Source organism: Anopheles merus, chromosome 2R (genome assembly GCF_017562075.2).
Source record: "Anopheles merus strain MAF chromosome 2R, AmerM5.1, whole genome shotgun sequence".
NCBI lineage: Eukaryota > Metazoa > Arthropoda > Insecta > Diptera > Culicidae > Anopheles > Anopheles merus.
Window position 1 is genome coordinate 20,020,739 of NC_054082.1, and position 20,487 is coordinate 20,041,225.

The window sequence follows — 20,487 nt, forward strand, 5'->3', positions numbered from 1 at the left end:
ACTTCAACAAAAGGTTCGTGCGCTTAGTGGCAGGGCGCACACACCTTGCGCAAAATCTAGTCGTGTTTGGAAAACGTGGCGATCGCGAAACGACGAACCCACTTGCGCAACACACGCCACATTTCCCGTTCAGTTCGGTTGGTTCGGGAAGCAATAAACCAAAAAAAAAAAAACGGGCAAGAGAAGAACTAACATCGATGCACAAGAGGGGGTCCATCAACCTCTGGAGGGTGGAGCACGGGTTAAGCGCAAACCAATAATGGAAAGGATCGGAGGATCGCGGCAAGCGGCTAGGAAGCTTGTACTATATCATTATTGTTAGACGATAGCAGCATAGAGGGAAACAATTACTATTTGAACTCTCGACCCTTACCCACCCGGTATAGAACCACGGCCGCCCTCCGAATGCCGGAAACGGGGCAAGCGCGAGATGCCCCGGCGAGAGCAGCGGGAAGAAGAAGAGCACAGCGAAATTCAGAACGTTTCGAGCCGAACCTAGGCACATCGGCATGCAAGGGGTACTAGCAACGGGTCGCGCAACAAAAGCGCAACTACCAGGCGGAGGACATCTTTCGCCGCATTGTTAGGCTGAAGGCGTGGAGAGATCGCTACGAGCGCGCGCGCGCACCATTATGGGGTGCACTCTATAGACCGTACTGACACACACACACACACATAGGCACACACACACACATACTCCTTTCACTGATAAGAATCGCGCTCCGCGCTTGACTTTTCTCCAATTTGGCGCGTTCCGCCGTGTGCTCCCAACACGGCGGTGGAGACTTGTGCGATGGGCAAGCGAGAAACCCCGACCAGCTCTTGTTGCGCCCTTTTGTCAATGCGCTTATGAAACTCTTGAGAGCCTCTCGGTGTGTGTGTGTGTGTGTGTGTGTGTGTGTGTGTGTGTGTGTGTGTGTGTGTGTGTGTGTGTGTGTGTGTGTGTACACCGGCTCGCTTGATTTGGTACCGCTGGGTTGCAGCAGCACCACGCGGGCTCGCGCACCACGAAGGCAAATACTGTGGAAGTCGGATAAAAGTAATAACAAGTACAAAACTATCTTTCGCCCCGGATGTGTTTCGCCCCGTACCCTATTATTATTGCCTATCGCGGCACATGCCCCCTAGCCCGCCGCCCACTAACCCCCTAATCGGAACCGATTCTACCGGGCAAAGCAGGCAGGCCTTCTTCCTTTCCTTGCACAAAACGCCCATTGAAAACCATTTTTGATTTAATAAAGCACCGGTGGGGCTTGTTAAGCTTTGCACCAGCCTGCGCACAGAGCATTCTGGAGCTTCCCCTCCAGTGTGTGTGTGTACCGTGCTGACCGCGCCGATATTCAACAGCTTCTTCTGGCCTGCTGGAGGAAAGCATGTCTTGTGATGGTGCACGCCCGTGTGCACCCTTAAACGAGCCTCTCTCTCTCTCGCGCGCGCGCGCTCGCCCCTTTCGGGTTGGGCTTCACGGGTTCGCGACAAAATCGGGCAGACGTTCGCGACAACACGACTGCGACTCTAATGATCGCCAATTACTGCGATCAGCAAACAGGAACGAGCCGCGCCGAACCGAATGGTAATCCGCTCCCCTATCTCTATCCGTACCTCCGTTACATGACAGCGAACAAATCGTTCACGGTGGTGTGCGGTGAGGCTCACTGTCTCAGCCTGGATCGGTCGGTGGAATGCTGGTCGCGCAAAACGTATGAATAGTGGGACCACGGGACGTCAGGAAAGGTTCACTGTCGATCGATCGATCCATCCATCCAGGGTCGCGTGCATCCTCCACACTACCCCGTGTGCACAGCAACGCGCCCGCTCTGCTTGACGTACTATGCTGTTGTAGCATCGATTCGGGAGTGCGCGGGCAGATCCGTCGTTCGTTCATCAATCATCAAACGCAAACCACCGGAACACGCGGCACGCGGTATTGGCAAAGATGTCATCAGCCGCTCGGGGAGTAGTCTCGGGGTGGCAGTATGCCAATCCCAACGACGCCCAACTATCTTCACCCAAAACAGCTCAATTTACGCACCAGCCACCGGCGCTAGTGTCATTATTATCATGTCCGGTGGGCTCTCTAACAAGCGTTTGTATTATTGTTATTGCTAGCTCTACACCTTTCTCCCTCCACCGTCCACTTCCCTCCTCAAGGACGTTCCGGTTCGATGACCTTCTCTCGGATGGCCGATCACCGGGGGCCACCACAAACCCAATCACCCGGCCCGGCGAAACCACGGCTTGCGTGCGGTGGTCGTCCTCCTATGTTGCCGCAATTTGATGTGTTTCCCTTTTCTTTTTTCATCACATCACCCCGATCGGCCATGCTACCACCGATTAGATGGTTCCACATCGCAGTGGCTCTTCTGCCATGCCGAAAAAGCGATAAGATAGATGACAGTCCACCAACATTAGATCCTTCTTTTGGAGGCTAAAATATGGCTAGCATAATTGAGCAAATCAAAAGCACGTTATCATGGCAACACATTTGCGGGACGGGAAATGGGAAAGCATCATAACACACACACACACAGCAGGGGGCCGCAGCTCTATAGCCAAACATGTCGCTGCGTGCGATCGCGATCACACGCCGTTTCCTCGCTTAGTGCGATTGATCAATGACCTTTGCGGGGCAGGAGGAATGAAGTATCATTCCAAATGGCCCCTTCACCACATCTGATTGAAACACACACACACACACAGACACACACAAGATTGCGGTTTTCTGTTTGTTTCGAAAAGTTTGTTCTTACGTTTCGTTCTCTGCTTTCAATTAAGTCTCCCGTATATCCCGCCAGACTCTGAAACCTGGTGGACCTGTTCGAGGACGTCGAGAAACAGAAAAGCATACGAACGTAAAAGAAAGGGAAACAAAATGTCCCAAAACGATCCGAACCAACAAAACCAACAACAAAACAGCGATTATGGCACGTAAACGTAAAACTCGTTTTTCCGGCCCATTTTTATCACGAAATCCCGAAAAGCCATTTCGGCAGCTCCACGGTGGTAGAAAAGCGAATGATTCTCAATTTGGAATCATTCTATACCCTTTTGCTTTGTTGCTGCATGCTGGTCCGAATCTCGACTCGGAGGAGACTTTGAACGTTGGGAATAAATTAACGGTCAGCTTTTTTTATCGGAGCAGAAAAATTGCAACCTTCGCGGAGAAGCGTTCACCAGCTTCAAAAGCCGAATAGCGAGTTCCGATTTACGCATTCTGCCCAAGGGGAATGACTCCATTAGCTGAGCTCCGCCTTGTGCCACAGTGACACACCGTACCTTTCGCCAGCCGAGACCCGGCCGTGGCACTGATGATGGACTAGACAGTGAAAAGTGAGCGAAACACGAATGCCACCGGAAGAAGAATTACCAGAGAATAAAGGTAGAGGGCAAAGACTCACTGGTGAAATGGAAAGCAGCCGAAAAACCGCAGACCTAGATCAGAAGATCAGCAGGCGGTTTGGTTGTTTGCTTTTCAACCTGACGGTGAAGACGGCGACGACCGCACAATAACGGACGCCGCTGGACGTGGCGACATACTTGTACCAGACAATTTGCTTCGCTCCAATTTCGCTTGGTGGCGGCGGCCACCTTCCGGCTATGGGGCGAACTCTTACTCTTACGTTCGCTGGCCTCGTCTGGATACTCAATCAGACACACAAACCCACACACGGGGTGAATGGGGATAGAGACTATTTTGTTATTTCAATCTGTTTCAACGCCGAACCTTCAAAGTAATCGACGACCAACGATCGTAACCCGGCAACATATTCCAAACTTCAAACTCCAGACTTCAGAAACGACGCTAGCTTCTTCTAGCCCAGATCGGTAGGGGCCAGCCGCACTGGACCAGCACTATCGATGAAAATTGATCAATTATTATAATTACTAGCTGGTTACAGTGCGACAACAACACCGCTCCACCAAGTCCCGCAGATGAGTCCAGGGTCTAACTCGAGGTGCTTTGCGCCACCACAACGTACGGTGGTGGTCGCCTGCACTAGAATTCATTCCCCGTTAGGATCGTTAAATGGCCATCTGCCCTTTTCCCGGTTCTGTACCTTCGCCGCAGATGTAGGGCACTGTATGCATTACGGATGGCGATTGGGGATGGCAAGATTTAACCGTCCAGATTTGAATATGACATCCCCAATCGTAATGGTGACCGTCGCCACAGCGTGAGGCGTCGAGAGTGTCGAGCTACCCCGTGCATTACCCGATCACTATCTTCGACCTCCTTCATAGTGCCACCAATTGCTTGATTGCTTGATGAACGAACACAACACCATTTGCATTCCGGTCGTTTGCTTTCTAGTGGGAGAGTGTATCACTGCAATTCCTTGCCCCACTTGCGATTACTTCCATTGCAAGGCGCCAAGATTCTAATCCGCGCTTTTGTTTTTTTCCCGCCCTCCCATTCCAGCTCGGCCAACTTCTACCAGACCACGATGACTTGCGAGCTGTCCGATATGGACCGCATCACGCTGGCCGGCTCGTCCGCCTTCCAGACGAACGACGGTGCCGACTACCTGGAGAACAACTGCGCGGAGGAGCCGACGAAGCTGTGCGAGTTCAAGCGCCTGTCCGGCCGCATCTTGAAGACGGTCGACTCGGTCTACCAGGACGTGGCGAGCGTGGACGAGTGCCGGGAGCTGTGCCTGAGCTCGCCGTACCGCTGCCACTCGTACGACTACGGAGATACCGGCGATATGGTGTGCCGCCTGTCCCATCACAGCCGCGCCACGCTGTCCGACATTCAGGATCCCTACCTGGACGTGCCGGAAGCGGCCACCTACGAGCTGTCCTCGTGCTACAACGTGTCGATTGAGTGCCGCGCCGGCGACATGATTGCCAAGATCCGCACCTCGAAGCTGTTCGACGGCAAGGTGTACGCCAAGGGTTCGCCGAACTCGTGCTCGGTCGACGTGAAGAGCTCGCTCGAGTTTGAGCTGCGCATGGGCTACCAGGACATTGACTGCAACGTGCGCCAGAACGGGCTCGGCCGCTACCTGAACGATGTGGTCATCCAGCACCACGACACGATCGTGACGTCGAGCGATCTGGGGCTGGCCGTCACCTGCCAGTACGATCTGACCAACAAGACCGTCTCGAACGATGTCGATCTGGATGTGACGGGCGATATCGAGCCGGCCCTGTCGGAGGAGGTCGTCGTGGACTCGCCGAACGTGGTGATGAAGATTACGACGCGCGACGGCAGCGAGATGATGCGCACGGCCGAGGTGGGCGATCCCCTGGCGCTGCGCTTCGAGATCCTGGACCCGCAGTCCCCGTACGAGATCTTTGTCCGCGAGCTGGTCGCGATGGACGGCGTGGACAGCAGCGAGATCACGCTGATCGATGCGCGCGGCTGCCCGACCGACCACTTCATCATGGGCCCGATCTACAAGAGTGCCAGCTCGGGCAAGATACTGCTGTCGCACTTCGACGCGTTCAAGTTCCCGTCCTCGGAGATGGTGCAGTTCCGCGCGCTCGTCACACCGTGCATGCCGACCTGCGAGCCGGTCCAGTGCGACCAGGACGATTTCGGTGGCGAGCTGCGCTCGATGGTGTCGTACGGGCGCAAGCGGCGCTCGGTGAACGCGACGACGAGCGCGGTGCTGGAGGCGGTCGCACGCCACCGCCGCGAGACAACACGCCAAGCGCCGCAGGACGACATGCTGCTGGTGCAGTCGATTCAGATCACCGACAAGTTCGGGTTCGAGAAGCAGCAGGGCGCCAAACCGAAGCTCAGCAGCAGCGAAACCGTGTTCGTTGCCAACGATGGCCAGGGCATCTGCGTGAATGGATTGGGTAAGTATGCACGCACGCACGTACGATCGATCGATTGAAGTCCAATGCTAACGTGCCCGTTTTGTCTTCCGCAGGTCTGATCGTTGCCGGTGCCGTGTTCCTGCTCGGCCAGCTGGCCGTCATTGCCATCTGGACCTATCTGTGGCAGCGTCGCCGAAAGCAGCGCCAGTTCGAGAACGCCTCGATGGGCTCGTCCGTTGTGCCGACCCCGACGCTCACCGGTAGCCGGGCGGACTCGATGTGCAAGCTGTACGACAGTGGTTACGCGGGCAGGCACTTTTAAAAGCCTAAACCAGGCAGCCAAACGCTAACCACAAACCCCACCAAAATTGACAACAACAAAAACGAAAAAACAGCAGAATATTTTTAGCGCTAAACGAGCAAAACAAAAAAAAAAGACTTCCGACACATAATGTAGACAGTGACACAACTACGGAAATTTAAAAACAAACGAATACGAAATCTATTTGTATGGGCGCGCGCCATCGGGTGCAGGAATGTCCGCTTCATCTAAGCGCTCACAAACCCGGCCGGATTTAGGATTGGCCGCCCGGGAAACGCATTCAAGGACACATAAGCATAAGGCGCTCTTGTCATATTCGGTGCTTGCGTAAGTATGTGTTCTAGATCTTCGGAACAGTAAAGCGCCTTCAGTAAAGGAGTCTTTTTTTAAGCAAACGAGCACATAACTCACACAATTACTCGATCGAAGGAAGGAGTAGTCGAAGATGGAAAAAACAAAAACGAACAAAGATCATTCAATCATTCTATCAATAATCATTTTATCACCATTTTCATGAAAAAAAAAACGATCATACAATTTAAAAAACTCACACAGACACATTGGAGAAAAGGACGACTAGAATATAAAAACAAAACAACAGAGGGACAACATGAGTTGTAAAACTAAAAAGCAAAATGGGGATTTTGGCAAAAGGGCAAACGTTTAGCAGGAAACATTAATTAGGGAACGGGTTTGGTAGGGACTGTTTGTATGTGTGTGCGTGTGCATGTGCGTGTATGCAGATGGGGTGTGATTGTGATAGGCATTACGAATTAAATCGCAAAAGAAAAGCTTCTTCCGTTTGTGAGACTGATCTGTGTGTGTGTGTGTGTGTGTATGTGTGAAACGAAAGCGACTGTAGCGTGAATGTAAGTGGTTGCATTGCCATGCGCTTTTGCGCCATAATTTGGCGCAAGTGCACGTGTGATGGAACATGTGTGTGTGCGTGCGTGTATGTGCGGTGTGATAGAATTAGTAGCAACTGTTTCGACTTCACTGCGAAGAAGAAGAAGAAGAAAATACACACACACGCAGACAAAATTTACCTAGCTAAATGCGAAGCTAAATAGTATTAACGGTAGGACAGACAGGATCACCCTTTTCCCCTAATGCGTTAAATCTTCCCCATCCACGGTTTCCAGTCCAGAGTGTTGGAAGGTTTTGAATTGCAAACAAAAAAAAACAGACACACACACGAGGGGAAGCATTGACCAATATCGGTAGTATCGAGCGCAGTGTATATCCATTTGTCCTTTTCTCCGGACTTTAAGGCCACACCCGCGTGCCCGGTGTACGTCGTCGGTGGATTATGCGGCGATCGTGTTGCAGACGGAGGGAGGTTTGGAAAGCCCTCGTAAGACCGCAACAACGATCACAGTACGCTCAATGGGTAATTCAAATGAAACCGGGAAACTGAACGCTTTTATTTGAGTTGCACATTGGGTGAATGCAAAACCCAGTAGTACACAGTACAGGGAAAAAGGATGGCAGCTGTTTTTTTCTCTTTTTTATTTCTAAAAGAAAAAAGCCTCATCTCATTTACGGCGCCCGTCAACGCCGGTGCAAATGTGTGGCCTTAATTTTAAGCATTTATCGTAATTTATTTTTACTCAATAATCCCTAACTTTTATTAGTTCTTTGAAGCGTCGTAAGCATGAGGTGAGCCGACACTCGTATTTATCTTCTCCAGTCGCGTCGCGGCGGGTGGTGTCTTGCGGTGCCTCTATCCCTCCCTTTGTAATTTAATAGCAGCGAGCGAACAAATCATACTCAGTACGCAAAGGCGCCGAGATACAAGCGAGTGCTGTACTTTCCTTATCGTTCTACTTTTTTTTTCCTTTTTTTGGCTCAGCAGCATATTCATATCTTCTACAAAAGAAGAACACAAAACAAAAAAACTGACAAACAAATGTGACCCAGTGGACAGTCTGCTGTATTACCTTGCAAACGGAACTGCCACCGAGCGCGAAGGCAGCCGGCATACATCATTCGCAATACAACTAACCTTAGCCAGCAGTAAGCAAACACATAACAATAGTTTAGTAGCTGGATAGAAAAAGGTGCGTCCAAGTGTCTTTGCCACTAAAAAAAGGTGCGCACAATTTTTTTCCGATCGTACCAACATGTTCATAGCTTCAACAAACACTTTTGCTATGGCAAAACGTTATTTTTTCGCAAAAAAAACAGTTCATCTTCTACGACCAGGAAGGTTTTTTTCAACAATATATCATTAATAGCATTCATTGCTCCATTAAACATTTCTAAACTCTACACCATGAAATACAAAACGAAAGTAATGCAAAACAAACGAAATGAAAGAGGAAAAAAGGAGACGGCAAAAAATTTACAAAAAAAAACAGACACACAAACACCGTATTAAAGTCAAACAACGTAAATGATAATTTAACTTAATTTAAATGTAATGAAATCAAATTAACATTAACTTAATTGCGCGTAAAACAACCTTAGGCTAGTATAGAATGGAAAACGTTGGAAACTAGGTGGAGATAGTGCAGAAGCAGTAGAAAAAGGGAGAACGTTTACGCCAGGCGCCGAATCGAACCGAACCGGCCAATCAATCAATCAACGCAATGCGATCGGATTTTTATTCGAACGAAACATTGCGCAATAAGTACTACTTATACATACAATACATATGCATATGTTTTCTATGTATTCGCAAGGCCGCGCACCTGCTGCGTCGTTTCCGCCGGACCAGCGGGCAGGGAAACGGTTATGCAGCAGTGGCCCTCACCAAACGGACATCGGTTGGCAAGCGAACAGATAGGAAAACGTTTATACTGTAATGTGAAACATTATTTTAATAAAGTGAATAAATTTAAAAATTAACTTTGCGCCCGCCTTTTTCTAGCTAGATTTTGAGAACTCTTACGTATGTTATAGAACGCTCACCCTTAATCGATGATCCACGACCGACCACATGCGGCTGGCAGAGTCGTTCGAAGCGGCCAATATCATTGAACCAGTCGTATCGAACTCCACCGAATTGATGCCTTGATTGCTGCCCACCAGCACGCCACGTTGTTCACAAACACCTAAAATATGATCATGATTAGTGCTTGTGTACTTAACCGACTAAAAACAGGATAGCGTTCGAATGACCATACCTTTTCCCACATCCCACAGCTTCACCTTCCGATCGGCCCCACCGGTCGCGACGATACGCTCAATCGGGCTCCAGCGCACCGCGTTCACCTCCCCGTCATGGGCGTCGAACTTAAACTCTACGCCCTCCGGCAAACCGTCCACATCGAACCGGTCCAGATCGGCACCAATCGAGGACGGGCCGGGAATATCGCGTATCGCCCGCTCCAGCTCGCTCTCGATGCGTGCCTTCTTCTCCTTCACAAACTTATCGTTCTCCTTGTTCATGATTTCGGCGTCCCGCGACTTGTACTCCATCAGCAGGTTGAGCAGCTTCGTGTTTTCGTCCTGCACTGCCCGCAGCTTGTCCTCGGCCGTGTTGGCGCGCAGCTGCGATGCGAGCGATTCGTCCTTAATCGTAACGTGTGATGCTTTCATCTCGTCCAACTCTTCCTTCAGCGAAGCGCAAAGGGCCGTCTGGTCGGCCAGCGCCCGCTCCTTCTCGGCCAGCAGGCGCTGCAGCTCGGTCAGCTTCTGGTTGAGCGTTATCACCATCTGCGAATGTTCGCCCTTGCGTTTGTGCAGATCCGTCAGCTCTTCCTGCTGGGCCAGCACTTTCTTCTCGAGCGATTGGATCTGGGCGTTCGTGATGGTGGCTACGTCCGTGCCGAAGGTGGTGCCGCCACCCCCGCCCGCACCACTCACATTGACGCTGTCGCGTATTTTTCTATCAATTTTCAAATCCAAATTTTCCTGCCGAAGCTTGGCGGCCGTATCGAACAGTCGGTTATCTGGAAAAGAGAACAGCAGACGGGATGGTTAAAAATCTCGCAAAAAAATAATAAAACACAACCATATGGAGAGTACTCCGGTGGGGGCGAAAAGACATTCAGACATTACATCAACGATCGTCACTTTCTCTTTTCACTTTCACACGGGCAGATGCGGAGAATAATGCCGTGCAATGCAGTGCGACTGCAACCGATGCAGGATGCATTGGCTACATACGCATAATCTAATTTACCGCCCCACCTATGTCAGTGAACCGCCCGGTGGTTCGGCAAGGACACTTACTGTAATGGATGATGTCGGCAAATCGTGCCGATTCGTTTTTATTTCGCTCGCGCAACCGATCAGCAATGATGTCACGCCAGTTTTCCTGCATTTTCGCCATTATTGCAGTACAATACGCACTGACCAAACTGCTTGCGCGATGGACAAATTAGCTTTCGAAACAGTTCAATTGCGAAATTTCGGACCAGTCCCACCAGTGAATCGTTTTCCCGTCGGTCTTTACACTAATGTGATTGCTACGGACGTTAGAAGCCGATGCGCCAAACGAAAGCACAGACCGTTCGAAACACTTTTACACGCTTTGGTTCATATTTTCAATGAATGTTCTGTATCCTTTTTAGGCGGTACAACGTATGAAATTTCGATTTCCACTGCCAGATTGCACCGCATCCGAGCCCCACCGTGTGTTTGTGTTTTGATTAGCACTTTGTTCGTCTGATTTGCTCCAATTCACAAAACTGACAGCAAAAATGTAAACAAATATCTTGAAAGTGAAGCCGGGTTTGATATTTGCTTGAATTATTTTGAATGAACCGTTTGAAGGACCGTAAAACAACAAATTTTAATGGAAAAGGATGTTTTTTTTAGAAAATCGCATCAATATAAAACCAAAATTTGTGTAACTATCCACATAAAATCGCTTTCAACCTAAATGCGAACAAATAAACTAGTCAAAGGACATTGATTATTATACACACCTTGGTTGTCTGCACAACATGTCAATGACACGAAAAACAAAAGAAAGCCAATTCCGCAAATGTGGAACAACCCAAGTGCTGGCGAAAGCACAAAACATTGACGAAATTTTATCTTCTGACTTTGTTTCGATTTATCAAACTGAATGCTGCACACTTGGGTGAGTGGTAAACTGAAGTGGAATTTAATGACCTGTACAAATTAACAAGCATTCTGGCGTTTCGCCTTTGCAGCTGCAACACTCGTTAACAACACGGCGCATCCTGACAGCAAACTTACCATGACAAGAATCGGAAAGGCTGATAGTGTAAAATCCGAAACGACCTCACTGCCAGATGATCGCACCATGGCCTATGCGGTAGACAATCCGGCCGAGGCAAATTCCGACTGGACGGATGAGGTGATCGTGAAATCGGAAGTCATACTGCCGGCGGAACAATTGTCGCCATCGAAACGGTGCCGACTGTGCGATAGTGCTGACCATATATGGGTGCCTTGTTTTAGTTTGGGTGGGGGTGTTGAACTGACCCCGTCCCATCTGGAGACGATTACCCTCATATCGGATATCGTAATCAGATACGAGACGGACTTTTCGTCTGTCGTGTGCTCGTACTGTCTGCTAAAGATTGAGGAATTTACTGTGCTACGGGATGTGTGGAAGAGCAAAGACAAAGAGCGGCACAATTGGGACGAACCATCGACAAAGCCGAAGCTACCGGAAGTCAGCAGTAAAGCTGCCGCCATGACGGATGCTAGCACACAAACTGACTCTGCTGACCAACTCCTAGCTCAAAGCAGTGCAGAAGTACCGGAAAGTGTCGCTGGCAGCAAAGAAGAAGGACCAGAACCCGCAAAAGAAAAGGAATCAATTCCATCCTCTACTGCAGCTCACGGATCACCATCGAGTTCATGTAAAGAACATGAAGCGCCAACGGATCGAGCTACAGCGCCGGAACCAACACTTCCCTCGGCCTCAGAACAGGAATTGCCACCGGATGCTGCTACAGAACAGGAATCAACATTGGCCTCGACTGCAGAACAAGAAGTGGAGCCAACCTTAGAAGCACAAGCTACACCTGCCCCAATATCAGCGTACGAACAGGACACCATCATAATCGATGATGCAGATGATAGTGAAGAAGTGATCGATGTAGAACGGTATTACGCGTCCCGCTCGAAGAGACGACGCACCAGAAGTCCAACGAAGGAAGAACTTATTAGGGAAACGTTGCGGCTGGTAAAGCAACAGTATCGACGGAAGCGACACCAGAAAATACGCTAAACAAATACGTTTGCCTGCGTTTATTTTATCAATTTTGTTACAGTAGCAACAAACCTTAACATTAAACTATTTATGTAGAATTATCCTTGCTCGGTCGGAGGCGTAACTTCGAACATTTTGCTGAACGTCTCATCCTTCTCCACGATAATTTTGCGGAGCAGTTCGCTCGGTCGGAGCGGCGGTAGGCTCACCACTAGACGCCGGTTGCCCTGATTTTCATTTCCATGGCTTTGTGACTTGAGCCTCAGTTTACGCGCGATCCTGGAGAGAGAGATGCGGAAGAATTGGAATAAAAATGAAAACACCATCATTGTATTAAACCTTTCCCCGTGCGTCTCACTTACTCATGTATCATTTTTCTATCGTCCTTCGAATACTCGTTGCTAAACACGACGCAATGATCCGCGAGCTTTCCGTCACGTAAATCCTGCAGCTTCTTCCTGATTTCTACCCGATCGAGCTTAGCACCCTCCGAGCTGTCCCCGCCGAGCCCTTGGCGACCCACCTTCTGCTCGACACTGATCGGGTTCACTATACCGTCACCGCGAGCACCCAGACCGGCGCCACTCCAACCCAACTTGGCCAGCAGCTGAAAGCCAATGTTGCCCGCGTCGAGTTTGTTGCTCGCGTCGGGTTCCTCTTTCATGGATTGTTCTTCGCTGGTGGACTTTGCGGCGGACGATTTCGACACGACCTCAATGCCGTCCACCTCGGTGGCATTTTTCTTGCGCTACAATTGAAAAGTAAACACCCGTTAGTGCAATATCACGACCAGCGCCACCAATCATACTCACTATAACGGAGTAACAATACTTCGATAGACGTTCCTTCGCCCTTTCCAAAACTATTCGCATCGCAAGCTTGTTGGTGCACTCCTGCGCCTTGGCGATCGTTATACCACCAACCACGACGGATCCTCTGAACACTCTTTTGTTCACGGTATGCACAATTGCCTCCATCTGTAGACCATCTTTATTGACCTGGTTGAACATTTGCATTGTGTGGCGCATATCGTTCAAGATGATGAGGTCGCTTCGCAGACAGTTCAATATGAATGTTGGTATGCTCGGCACATCTAACGAGTACCGGGGTTCCTTTGTCGGAGCCGGCTTATCGGTCGCTTTCAGAATCGTTGATGGATCGTCCCTTCGCACCTTGCAGGCGGCTGCGTCCGAGGCCGACACGAATGTACGCTTCAGCATGAAGGCACGCTTGCGATGATACTCACCGCCGATGCCTTCCGCCAGCTTACTGACCTGCTCCATGGTTTCGCGCGGATAGGTGCACCTGAGCAGCTCGATGTTCATGTACACCTGGGCCAGACAAACGAGTTCATCCGGCGACAGCACGTGCTGGTTTTTCTTCAGAAAGGCGAGCCTCAACTGCCAGTGCTCTTCCTCCTCGAGCGGATTGCGCAGCTTGTAAATGTCGAACGGTTCCTCCTCAATGCTTGCCTCATTGCACTCCTCGCTCGAAATAGGGTCGCTTGTGTTGAATTTTATGTGCTTATTCAACTTTTTCTTTTTACCAAGCATTTCTGTTCGCTCCACAGATTCCTTTTCCGCAGCGTCTCTATCGTTTGCTGGTGACTCCTCCGGTACGGCACACACCAGACTGCTCTGGAGGTTTTTAAACTTTTTCTTTTTCTTGATGGATTTTATCAGCACTATTTGGTTCCCTTCGGAAGCACCGTCACTTTCGTTTGCCTGTGGATCGTCCGGTACGGCCGACGCAGGTTTTGTTTTCACTTTTTTGACCATTTTTGTACGATTTGGTGGCAATCCTTGCAAAACCACGTTTTCCTGCCTGGGAATAATCGAGTGCCTTTGTTTATGTTATGATTTTTGGCTAGCTGTCATTAGCTGTCAACTGGTGCAAAAGCAAGGTGCATACACCGTTTACCGGTTCGGATCAAGATTCGTATATACGAACCGGTTATATTACTGGATTTTAATATTTCGGTTGCGAATTTAGTTTAATTGCTCTATCACTGCATTTAATTGCTTCATTGTACACCTAACAAATTCTTTGTGATGTTTCAACTTTTTGAAAAAAAAACAACATAATTATGAGACCTTTCAACACCAGCGATGTTCAAAATGTTTGTTTTGAATTATCCCGAGCTTCGCTCTGTACTCACCTTGGAGTTTGTTTAGATTATATTTTAGTGCGCTATTGATAGTATTTTAGCGCTATAGGTTATTTTCTATGACCAATACACTCACATTTAGGTTCAAGCACATTTTCGCGTAGTAAGGAAACCTCTTCCAGACCAAAAAAAAACCTCAGTTGCCTTTGTACAGGTTGTAGTATGAATCTAAGCTCTTCCAACGGTCTACATCGAGTAACCAGTTTGCCGGCAAAGACACTTAAAAAGCAAAACAGGCGCAAGCGGTTCAATCGTTGCCGGCGACGGAAAAACATAAAACTGGTGGCCACACGTCCGGCTAGTTCGATACACGTAGCGATACATCCTGCCCTACCGTCAGAATCGCCCGAACCACCTGTTGTTGACAGTAGCTGGGACATCAATTCGTACCGCACCCGGTACGATACCGTATCGCTGTGGAACCTAAAGAAATGGTTCATGGAACTGCACAAGGAAACTATCCCGGAGCATGAGCTAGTCCCTTTGGCGCAGGTATTTGCCAGCATGGAAGCGTACGACTGCACGTACGCGCCCGAGCTGATGGAACGGGCGAGCCAGCTCGGGGAACCGATCGCTCGAGTGTACTGCGAGCTGAAACAGCACAAGTGTGCCCGCACTCTCGTGTCGGCCGATGCGGCGGTCCGCGCTTGGCTGGACGGTGTTACGTACGCGGACGAGCAGGAGTCCATCCGGCAGAAGCAAATTGCGCAGATCGCTCCCGTGTTTCCCGCTCAAACGTTGGCCGAGATATTCCAAAACATTGTGGTGGTGAACAACTCGTTGAAGGAAACGACGGAATGGTTTGAGCGGCTCGGCGGCGGTACGATATCGATCGCGATCAGTCCCATATCGTACGGCGTGTTTGAGGTGAAGGCGTACGCGGCCAACTTTTTCATCAACAAGGCAGCCGGCACGTACCAGAAGGCGTACGCGCAGTGTGTGGCGGATTTGTTGGAAATCTTGAAAAACTACTGCTATCAGGTGAATGTAAGTAGTGACGCGATACGTACATTTGCTTCTGAGTATGGTTAGTTACCTGGCATCCCTTTTTTTTGCAGTACATACAACGGTTTTCCTACCTGCAATACAATGTTGAACGGTTGCCGCAGGAAGGTGAGCTGCAACCGGCGGGACAATGTTTGCAGCAGAACAACATCGGCTACCGGATGCTGCAAAAGCTCGGCTGGACCGGGGGACCGCTTGGGTACAAGCAGACCGGCATCCTGAACCCGATCGAGGTGCCCGCCAAGCACGATCGCCGTGGGTTGGGCTGCACCAAGGCCAAGAAAAGGAAACCGGAGAAAGCTGACCATGGGGACGGGGACCACTGTGCACTGGATTTGCACTTTTACCACGAGCTTATGCTCTCGATCGTCGCCCGCAAACCGTACTACGATCTTATCTTTTCGCCCGAGTTTACCGAAAATGAGCGTATCGTGTTAACCCGGTAAGTCGCAATCTCACCTACTATCGCAAACACGCTCGAGATAACGCGTTATAATGTTGTCCCCTTCCGCTAACCGTAGATTAGCGGCACAGTGGCGGCTTCGCTGTGAAACGCGGCTAGCAGTCACTGGGCAGGCTCAGTTTGTCATCAAGCGCTATCCGCTACCGCCCCACGACGTCCTGCTGCAGGTGCTGATCGAAAAGCATCCGCTCGTGTCCAAGTACTACGAGGTAGTACCGCCCAAGGTAGGACTCATATCGCTCTGATCGCTACCGGTACCGGCCGGGACGAATGTATTGTAGAAAGTGTGAACTTTGCGTGTGATTTTAGATGGTAAGTAGAATAGACAGAGCGTTCTTTGCTGTGGGAGGATGGGGCAACGGCTGTGCTGTAGTATTTGTGACGTTAATGGGGTTTCCCTCCCACAATTTTCATACACATTGTTTAGTTTTAACATTTTCTGTTCATTGAATTTATTTTCATTCAATCACGAGGTTTTGAATATGACTTATTTTTGTTTATCATTTTTTTTTGTTTTTCATTTGCATTCCATTAACTATCTTCAACTATCTTTACGTGAATATTAATTTTATTTATAAGTTTTTCATTATATTTTTTTTACTAATTTATCATTTGTTTTAACTCTTCAGTAACGATTGTTAAGTTTGCGCTCACTTTTGCTTGTTAAATCATTTGTTTGATTAATGTCTTTATTAAAGGAGCGATTTTCTCGTTCACTTTTTGTTTACGCAAATGTCTTCATTTGAAAACAGCACTGTAATGTTACTGAAATGTTAAAGCAAAGATTGCTATTGTTATTATTAATTTAAAATAAATACTCTTAGGTGATTAAAACTATGTTTGTTTAAACTAGGTTGAAAAGGTAGAAGAGTTCAGGGTTACCACCATACACTATGCGTATGGGATGGTAGTGCTCTGCACGCATTACTTACTAAGAGGCACATTAAGAGACGCGTATGAGCGTAAGTAAGAGCGAACTAGATGGACCTGAAGCTTGGATTAGTCGATAGTGGAACTGGCGATAGAATACAGCTTCACTTTAAACCCGATAATTCCGCCAAGCGTGTAGCGCTAGAGAGAATTATTATACCGAGCTGATTTTAGTGCATTAAGTATTTACCATCTTGGAAATAAGCATGAATATTGTGCAAAAGCGAATAAAATGAATTGTACCCAAAAATTGTAACCCATTAAGCGTTAGTACGGGAGTGCGCCAAAGGTTATGCTTCAAAACGGTCTCTATCTCTGCAAACGCTAAAAAAAGCTTTACCGAACCGACAAAAGCTCCTCCACTTTTAAGATCCTCGGCATCAGGGTACGTGCAACCTGTTGGCCAGTGGACACTGTGTGCGTTAGCATGAATGGTCTCCTCAACGGCAACCCTAACTGCCTTACACACACACACACACATACACACGAACATTCAAACTAAGGCAGCGTAAACAAACCCCATGTGGGTGCGGTGGCCAGAACACCGGCGGCCCAAGGGGAAGCCATGCGACCACCAGCATGACCACCACCACTGGGAGCGCAAAGGGAAACGAAACGTGGGCGCGCGCGCGCTCTCTGGAGGAAAGAAAGTACGAACCGTCGAAAAGAAAAAAAAGCTCACAAAACCGGTTTCGCGCCAGACCGACCGACGAATGGCTTCGGCAACCCCCGGGCCAGGCCCGGTTCACCTGAGCACATGAGCGTGACTATGTGTGTGTGTGTGTGTGTGTGTGTGTGTGTGTGTGTGTGTGTGTGTGTGTGTGTGTGTGTGTGTGTATGTATTCTATGCTGCCGTGCCCAGGGGGTGTCTGCAAAGGGGTTGGCGCGCACACACAATCACACGCGAAGGGAGGTTTCGCTGTCTGTGTTGGTGTTGGAGTCTTTTCGGTGGCCTGGTCTCTGTTTGCAGGTTTCGCTGACTGCAGCCACGGCAGTCGAGCTTAAACCACGGTACGTTGTGCATGTGTCGTCTCGCTACGGGGCAGCGCGTTTTCTCGACCACGAACAGCGGCATTACGTGTGTATGCTTTCGAGTGGGGAGGGCTGACGCACCACCGACCCGGGTTGGATGCGTGTTTTGTTACTTGAGAAAAAGGGTCGACCGATCGTGACGACAGCGTCTGTGTTTGTGAGTGTGTGTGTGTGTGTATGTGTTCATGTGCAACCCGAGTGACAGGTGCAGAGGATCGGAGCAGATTTCGAAGTTCCCTACGGGTAGGATATCGTATTTGTGTGTTCTCTTCTAATTATTGAAAGGCTTTACTGCTGGCGGCTGGGGTGCAGCTGTTCGGTCGCAACACTTGTTCGGTTGTGCGTGTTGCACGTGTGCAGTTGATGATCGTGAAGTTTAGTTTTAAGGTTTTTTTAAAGAGTTTACAACCCAACTGTTTGTATGTGTGTGTGTGGTAATAATTATTAGACAAAAAGAAGGGCTTTTTTTATAAAAATGCATTATCTCTGCAGTGAGCTAGCATTATGCGCATAGAAAAGCCTCCAGAAGAGATCAACGACTCAGCATCACTCAAGTCGCTCTCTTCAGAGCTGGAAGTGTGTCATCGCCTGCTTGCCGACACGCGAAGAAAGTGACACATTTCTCTGCTGCTTCCCGTAAAGATCGGGTAACTTGAATGCGCGCACAGAACAGGTCGGCTTTGGAAAGATCTGCTAAGCGATGATCGTGCTCCTTTAAAAAAAATGTATGTGTTTATCCGCCTGTGTGAGTGTGTGTAAAGTGTTTGTTATAAAGCGTTCAAAGAGGCAACTGCAATGTTCTTCAAAGAACACCGACAGCTTCAGCCCTTCCCACGCGTACCCCAGGAAGGGAGTATCGCATTATTTTCGGTGTGTTGCTGTGTGTGTGTGTGTGTGTGTGTGTGTGTGTGTGTGTGTGTGTGTGTGTGTGTGTGTGTGTGTGTGTGTGTGTGTGTGTGCGTCAGCAAGAATTTTAATCAAGTGTCCCCCGTCACATTCATTGATCACTTTCAAACGTCGTTAAACAAGTTTGCCGAATACTCCGGCTAAAAGCATTCCAGCATTGCTGCACCACCGAAATGTGTTTGGTGTGCAACATGTTCCCCCGCGTTACAAGTGCGACTTGTTAAATATGTATGTGGGTGTGTGTGGTTGTGGTGTGAATTGTGTAATTTGTGTTTTTTTTTCAAATCCCATTTCGCACCATCGCAAAACAGAATAATCCCGCACAAGAGTATTCCCGTACCAACTGTGTTCTTTCGTCTTACTTGTGTGTGTGTGTGTGTGTGTACGTGACAAATTGGATTAAGTGCAATTTCATGTTGTGTCCCCGGCCTGCGGTCACCTATACGCTTCCAAACATTCCAGCCTGAACCTTTTCGCAGCTAATTGGATTGGAGTTTGCCTTCTGCGGCGGCCACCAAAACCGTTTGCTGCAGTTACACTAATGCGGCCGGATTAAAGCGGAACACTTTCCGGCGAGGTAATTAATTGATTGTTTCCAATTTGTATAAGCCGCATCGATCGGTTTTCTGCTCCCACGAGAACCTACTTCGAATGGGGAGGACGAGGGAGGAGAGAGGACACACATTTCTACTGTGCCAGCACAGGCACAGGCTGTGCTTTGCTTATCGTGTATCTTCCCCCGGGGGTGTTTGATTTCTAATCCACTGTCCGCGCTGAAGTGTTCCGGAATTTTACATGCTTTTCTTTTATACGACAACCACGACATCAACACGATGACGGCGGCGGTGTGCGGGTTTGCTATTGTGATACGAACAAAACAAAAAAGCTGTCCCGCTGGAATCTAATCATCATCAGCAGCATGCAAGCACGGAGGAAAGTCCTATCAGAAAGCTATCAGAATTATTTATTTAAATTTGGATCTTCCATTCGAAATTTCTCATCTGCCCTCGTTCACGTTTCCGAGCGATCCTCCCGTGTTCCGGCGGCTCCACCGGTACAGGACCGGAGGCGTGTTTTGAATGTTTAAATCTTCCCAAACTCATCACATCGCTGGAGATGATGTTTCTCGCCGCTTTCCAAAGCTTCTACTAATATCATAAAACAACACGCACACACACACACACACACACACACATTTCAAGCCAATGGCCACCCATCTCGCTTGGGGGAAGGAAGGAAGGCCCACAGTCAAACCGGTGGCCGCTGCTTTGATTTGTTTCCGCACCAGCTGGCTGCGTTGGGGATTGGCCCGCTGTCGACAGTTCCCATCCTCGGCTGTCACGGGGTTTGTTCGCATTCTATTCCTGCGTTCGCGTACGGGTGTTTGCCATCAATCAAGGGACCGGGCGGGAATGGAACAACTCGTTCAGATATGACGCCTGGCGAGGACGGAGAGAGCGGCTACTGTGCATAAGTCCGGTCCGTCCAGCGGTGGGAAGATGCACACAGCAGAAGCAGAAGTCCAAAAACAAGGTTTACTTCCCCCGAAAAACAAAAAAAAACACACACAACCATCTGAAGACATCTTAGTTTAAGCGTTTTCCTCTATCGAACACGACATGGACAGTAAAAAAAAGGCTGCCGCCGCCGTCGCGGGACCTGAAATGGGTTGAAAAGGGGAAGGCGAATGCTCTTCAAACACCGTTCTGAAATCGATACATACGCGCGCTTGGACGTCTTTTTTTTTTTGGTTT

The 20,487-nt window shown here is 49.1% G+C and overlaps 6 protein-coding genes across 9 annotated transcripts in view; 4 read left to right on the forward strand and 2 right to left on the reverse strand.

The window, feature by feature from the left end:
* LOC121590904 overlaps positions 1–8,937 on the forward strand; it is a 92,480-nt gene extending 83,543 nt beyond the window's left edge. The window contains exons 7-8 of the mRNA XM_041911069.1: positions 4,421–5,808; positions 5,883–8,937. Of these exons, the coding sequence (XP_041767003.1) occupies positions 4,421–5,808; positions 5,883–6,091 (1,597 nt within the window). The 3' untranslated portion in view covers positions 6,092–8,937. The remainder of the gene's footprint in view (positions 1–4,420; positions 5,809–5,882) is intronic.
* Positions 1–10,687, reverse strand: part of LOC121590905 (autophagy-related protein 16-1) — a 258,486-nt gene extending 247,799 nt beyond the window's left edge. For both annotated transcript variants that reach the window (XM_041911071.1, XM_041911070.1), the window contains exons 1-3: positions 10,271–10,687; positions 9,220–9,987; positions 9,005–9,147 (exon numbers count right to left, since the gene is read on the reverse strand). In XM_041911071.1, coding sequence (XP_041767005.1) covers positions 9,005–9,147; positions 9,220–9,987; positions 10,271–10,370 — 1,011 coding nt within the window. In that variant the 5' untranslated portion in view covers positions 10,371–10,687. The remainder of the gene's footprint in view (positions 1–9,004; positions 9,148–9,219; positions 9,988–10,270) is intronic.
* A 327-nt stretch (positions 10,688–11,014) lies between these two features.
* Positions 11,015–12,573, forward strand: LOC121589730. Its single transcript, XM_041908838.1, has 2 exons — positions 11,015–11,126; positions 11,200–12,573. Exon 2 carries the CDS (start codon positions 11,247–11,249, stop codon positions 12,246–12,248), a length of 1,002 nt encoding a protein of 333 aa, XP_041764772.1. The 5' UTR covers positions 11,015–11,126; positions 11,200–11,246; the 3' UTR covers positions 12,249–12,573.
* LOC121589729 lies at positions 12,254–14,074 on the reverse strand. Its single transcript, XM_041908837.1, has 3 exons — positions 13,043–14,074; positions 12,593–12,978; positions 12,254–12,509 (listed from the first exon to the last, which is right to left on the reverse strand). Exons 1-3 carry the CDS (start codon positions 14,006–14,008, stop codon positions 12,329–12,331), a joined length of 1,533 nt encoding a protein of 510 aa, XP_041764771.1. The 5' UTR covers positions 14,009–14,074; the 3' UTR covers positions 12,254–12,328.
* A 344-nt stretch (positions 14,075–14,418) lies between these two features.
* LOC121588944 lies at positions 14,419–17,032 on the forward strand. 2 transcript variants are annotated; one of them, XR_006004244.1, is made up of 4 exons: positions 14,419–15,384; positions 15,456–15,844; positions 15,924–16,177; positions 16,719–17,032. XR_006004244.1 is itself a non-coding variant. In XM_041907413.1 (3 exons), the coding sequence occupies exons 1-3, from the start codon at positions 14,560–14,562 to the stop codon at positions 16,108–16,110; spliced, it is 1,401 nt and encodes a 466-aa protein (XP_041763347.1). In that variant the 5' UTR covers positions 14,419–14,559; the 3' UTR covers positions 16,111–16,423. The 2 variants fall into 2 exon arrangements, 1 of the variants encoding a protein (XP_041763347.1); XM_041907413.1 differs by lacking the exon at positions 16,719–17,032 and having other exon boundaries at positions 15,924–16,423.
* Positions 17,033–17,790: 758 nt separating this feature from the next.
* Positions 17,791–20,487, forward strand: part of LOC121603435 (cadherin-99C) — a 148,082-nt gene continuing 145,385 nt past the window's right edge. The window contains exon 1 of one of the 2 annotated variants that reach the window (XM_041932112.1): positions 17,791–18,070. The gene's annotated coding sequence lies outside the window, so the exon portion shown is untranslated. The remainder of the gene's footprint in view (positions 18,071–20,487) is intronic. The other variant, XM_041932113.1, reaches the window with a different exon arrangement.

Bases quoted from the DNA above. Each gene is read 5' to 3' on its own strand.
- LOC121589729 (XM_041908837.1), bottom strand. From the start codon at position 14,008: ATGGTCAAAAAAGTGAAAACAAAACCTGCGTCGGCCGTACCGGACGAT. The intron at 12,979-13,042 runs GTGAGTATGATT...TTTCAATTGTAG, and splicing joins AGTATTGTTACTCCGTTATA to CGCAAGAAAAATGCCACCGA. The intron at 12,510-12,592 runs GTAAGTGAGACG...CTCTCTCTCCAG, and splicing joins GATAGAAAAATGATACATGA to GATCGCGCGTAAACTGAGGC.
- LOC121589730 (XM_041908838.1), top strand. From the start codon at position 11,247: ATGACAAGAATCGGAAAGGCTGATAGTGTAAAATCCGAAACGACCTCA.
- LOC121588944 (XM_041907413.1), top strand. From the start codon at position 14,560: ATGAATCTAAGCTCTTCCAACGGTCTACATCGAGTAACCAGTTTGCCG. The intron at 15,385-15,455 runs GTAAGTAGTGAC...TTTTTTTTGCAG, and splicing joins ACTACTGCTATCAGGTGAAT to TACATACAACGGTTTTCCTA. The intron at 15,845-15,923 runs GTAAGTCGCAAT...CGCTAACCGTAG, and splicing joins GAGCGTATCGTGTTAACCCG to ATTAGCGGCACAGTGGCGGC.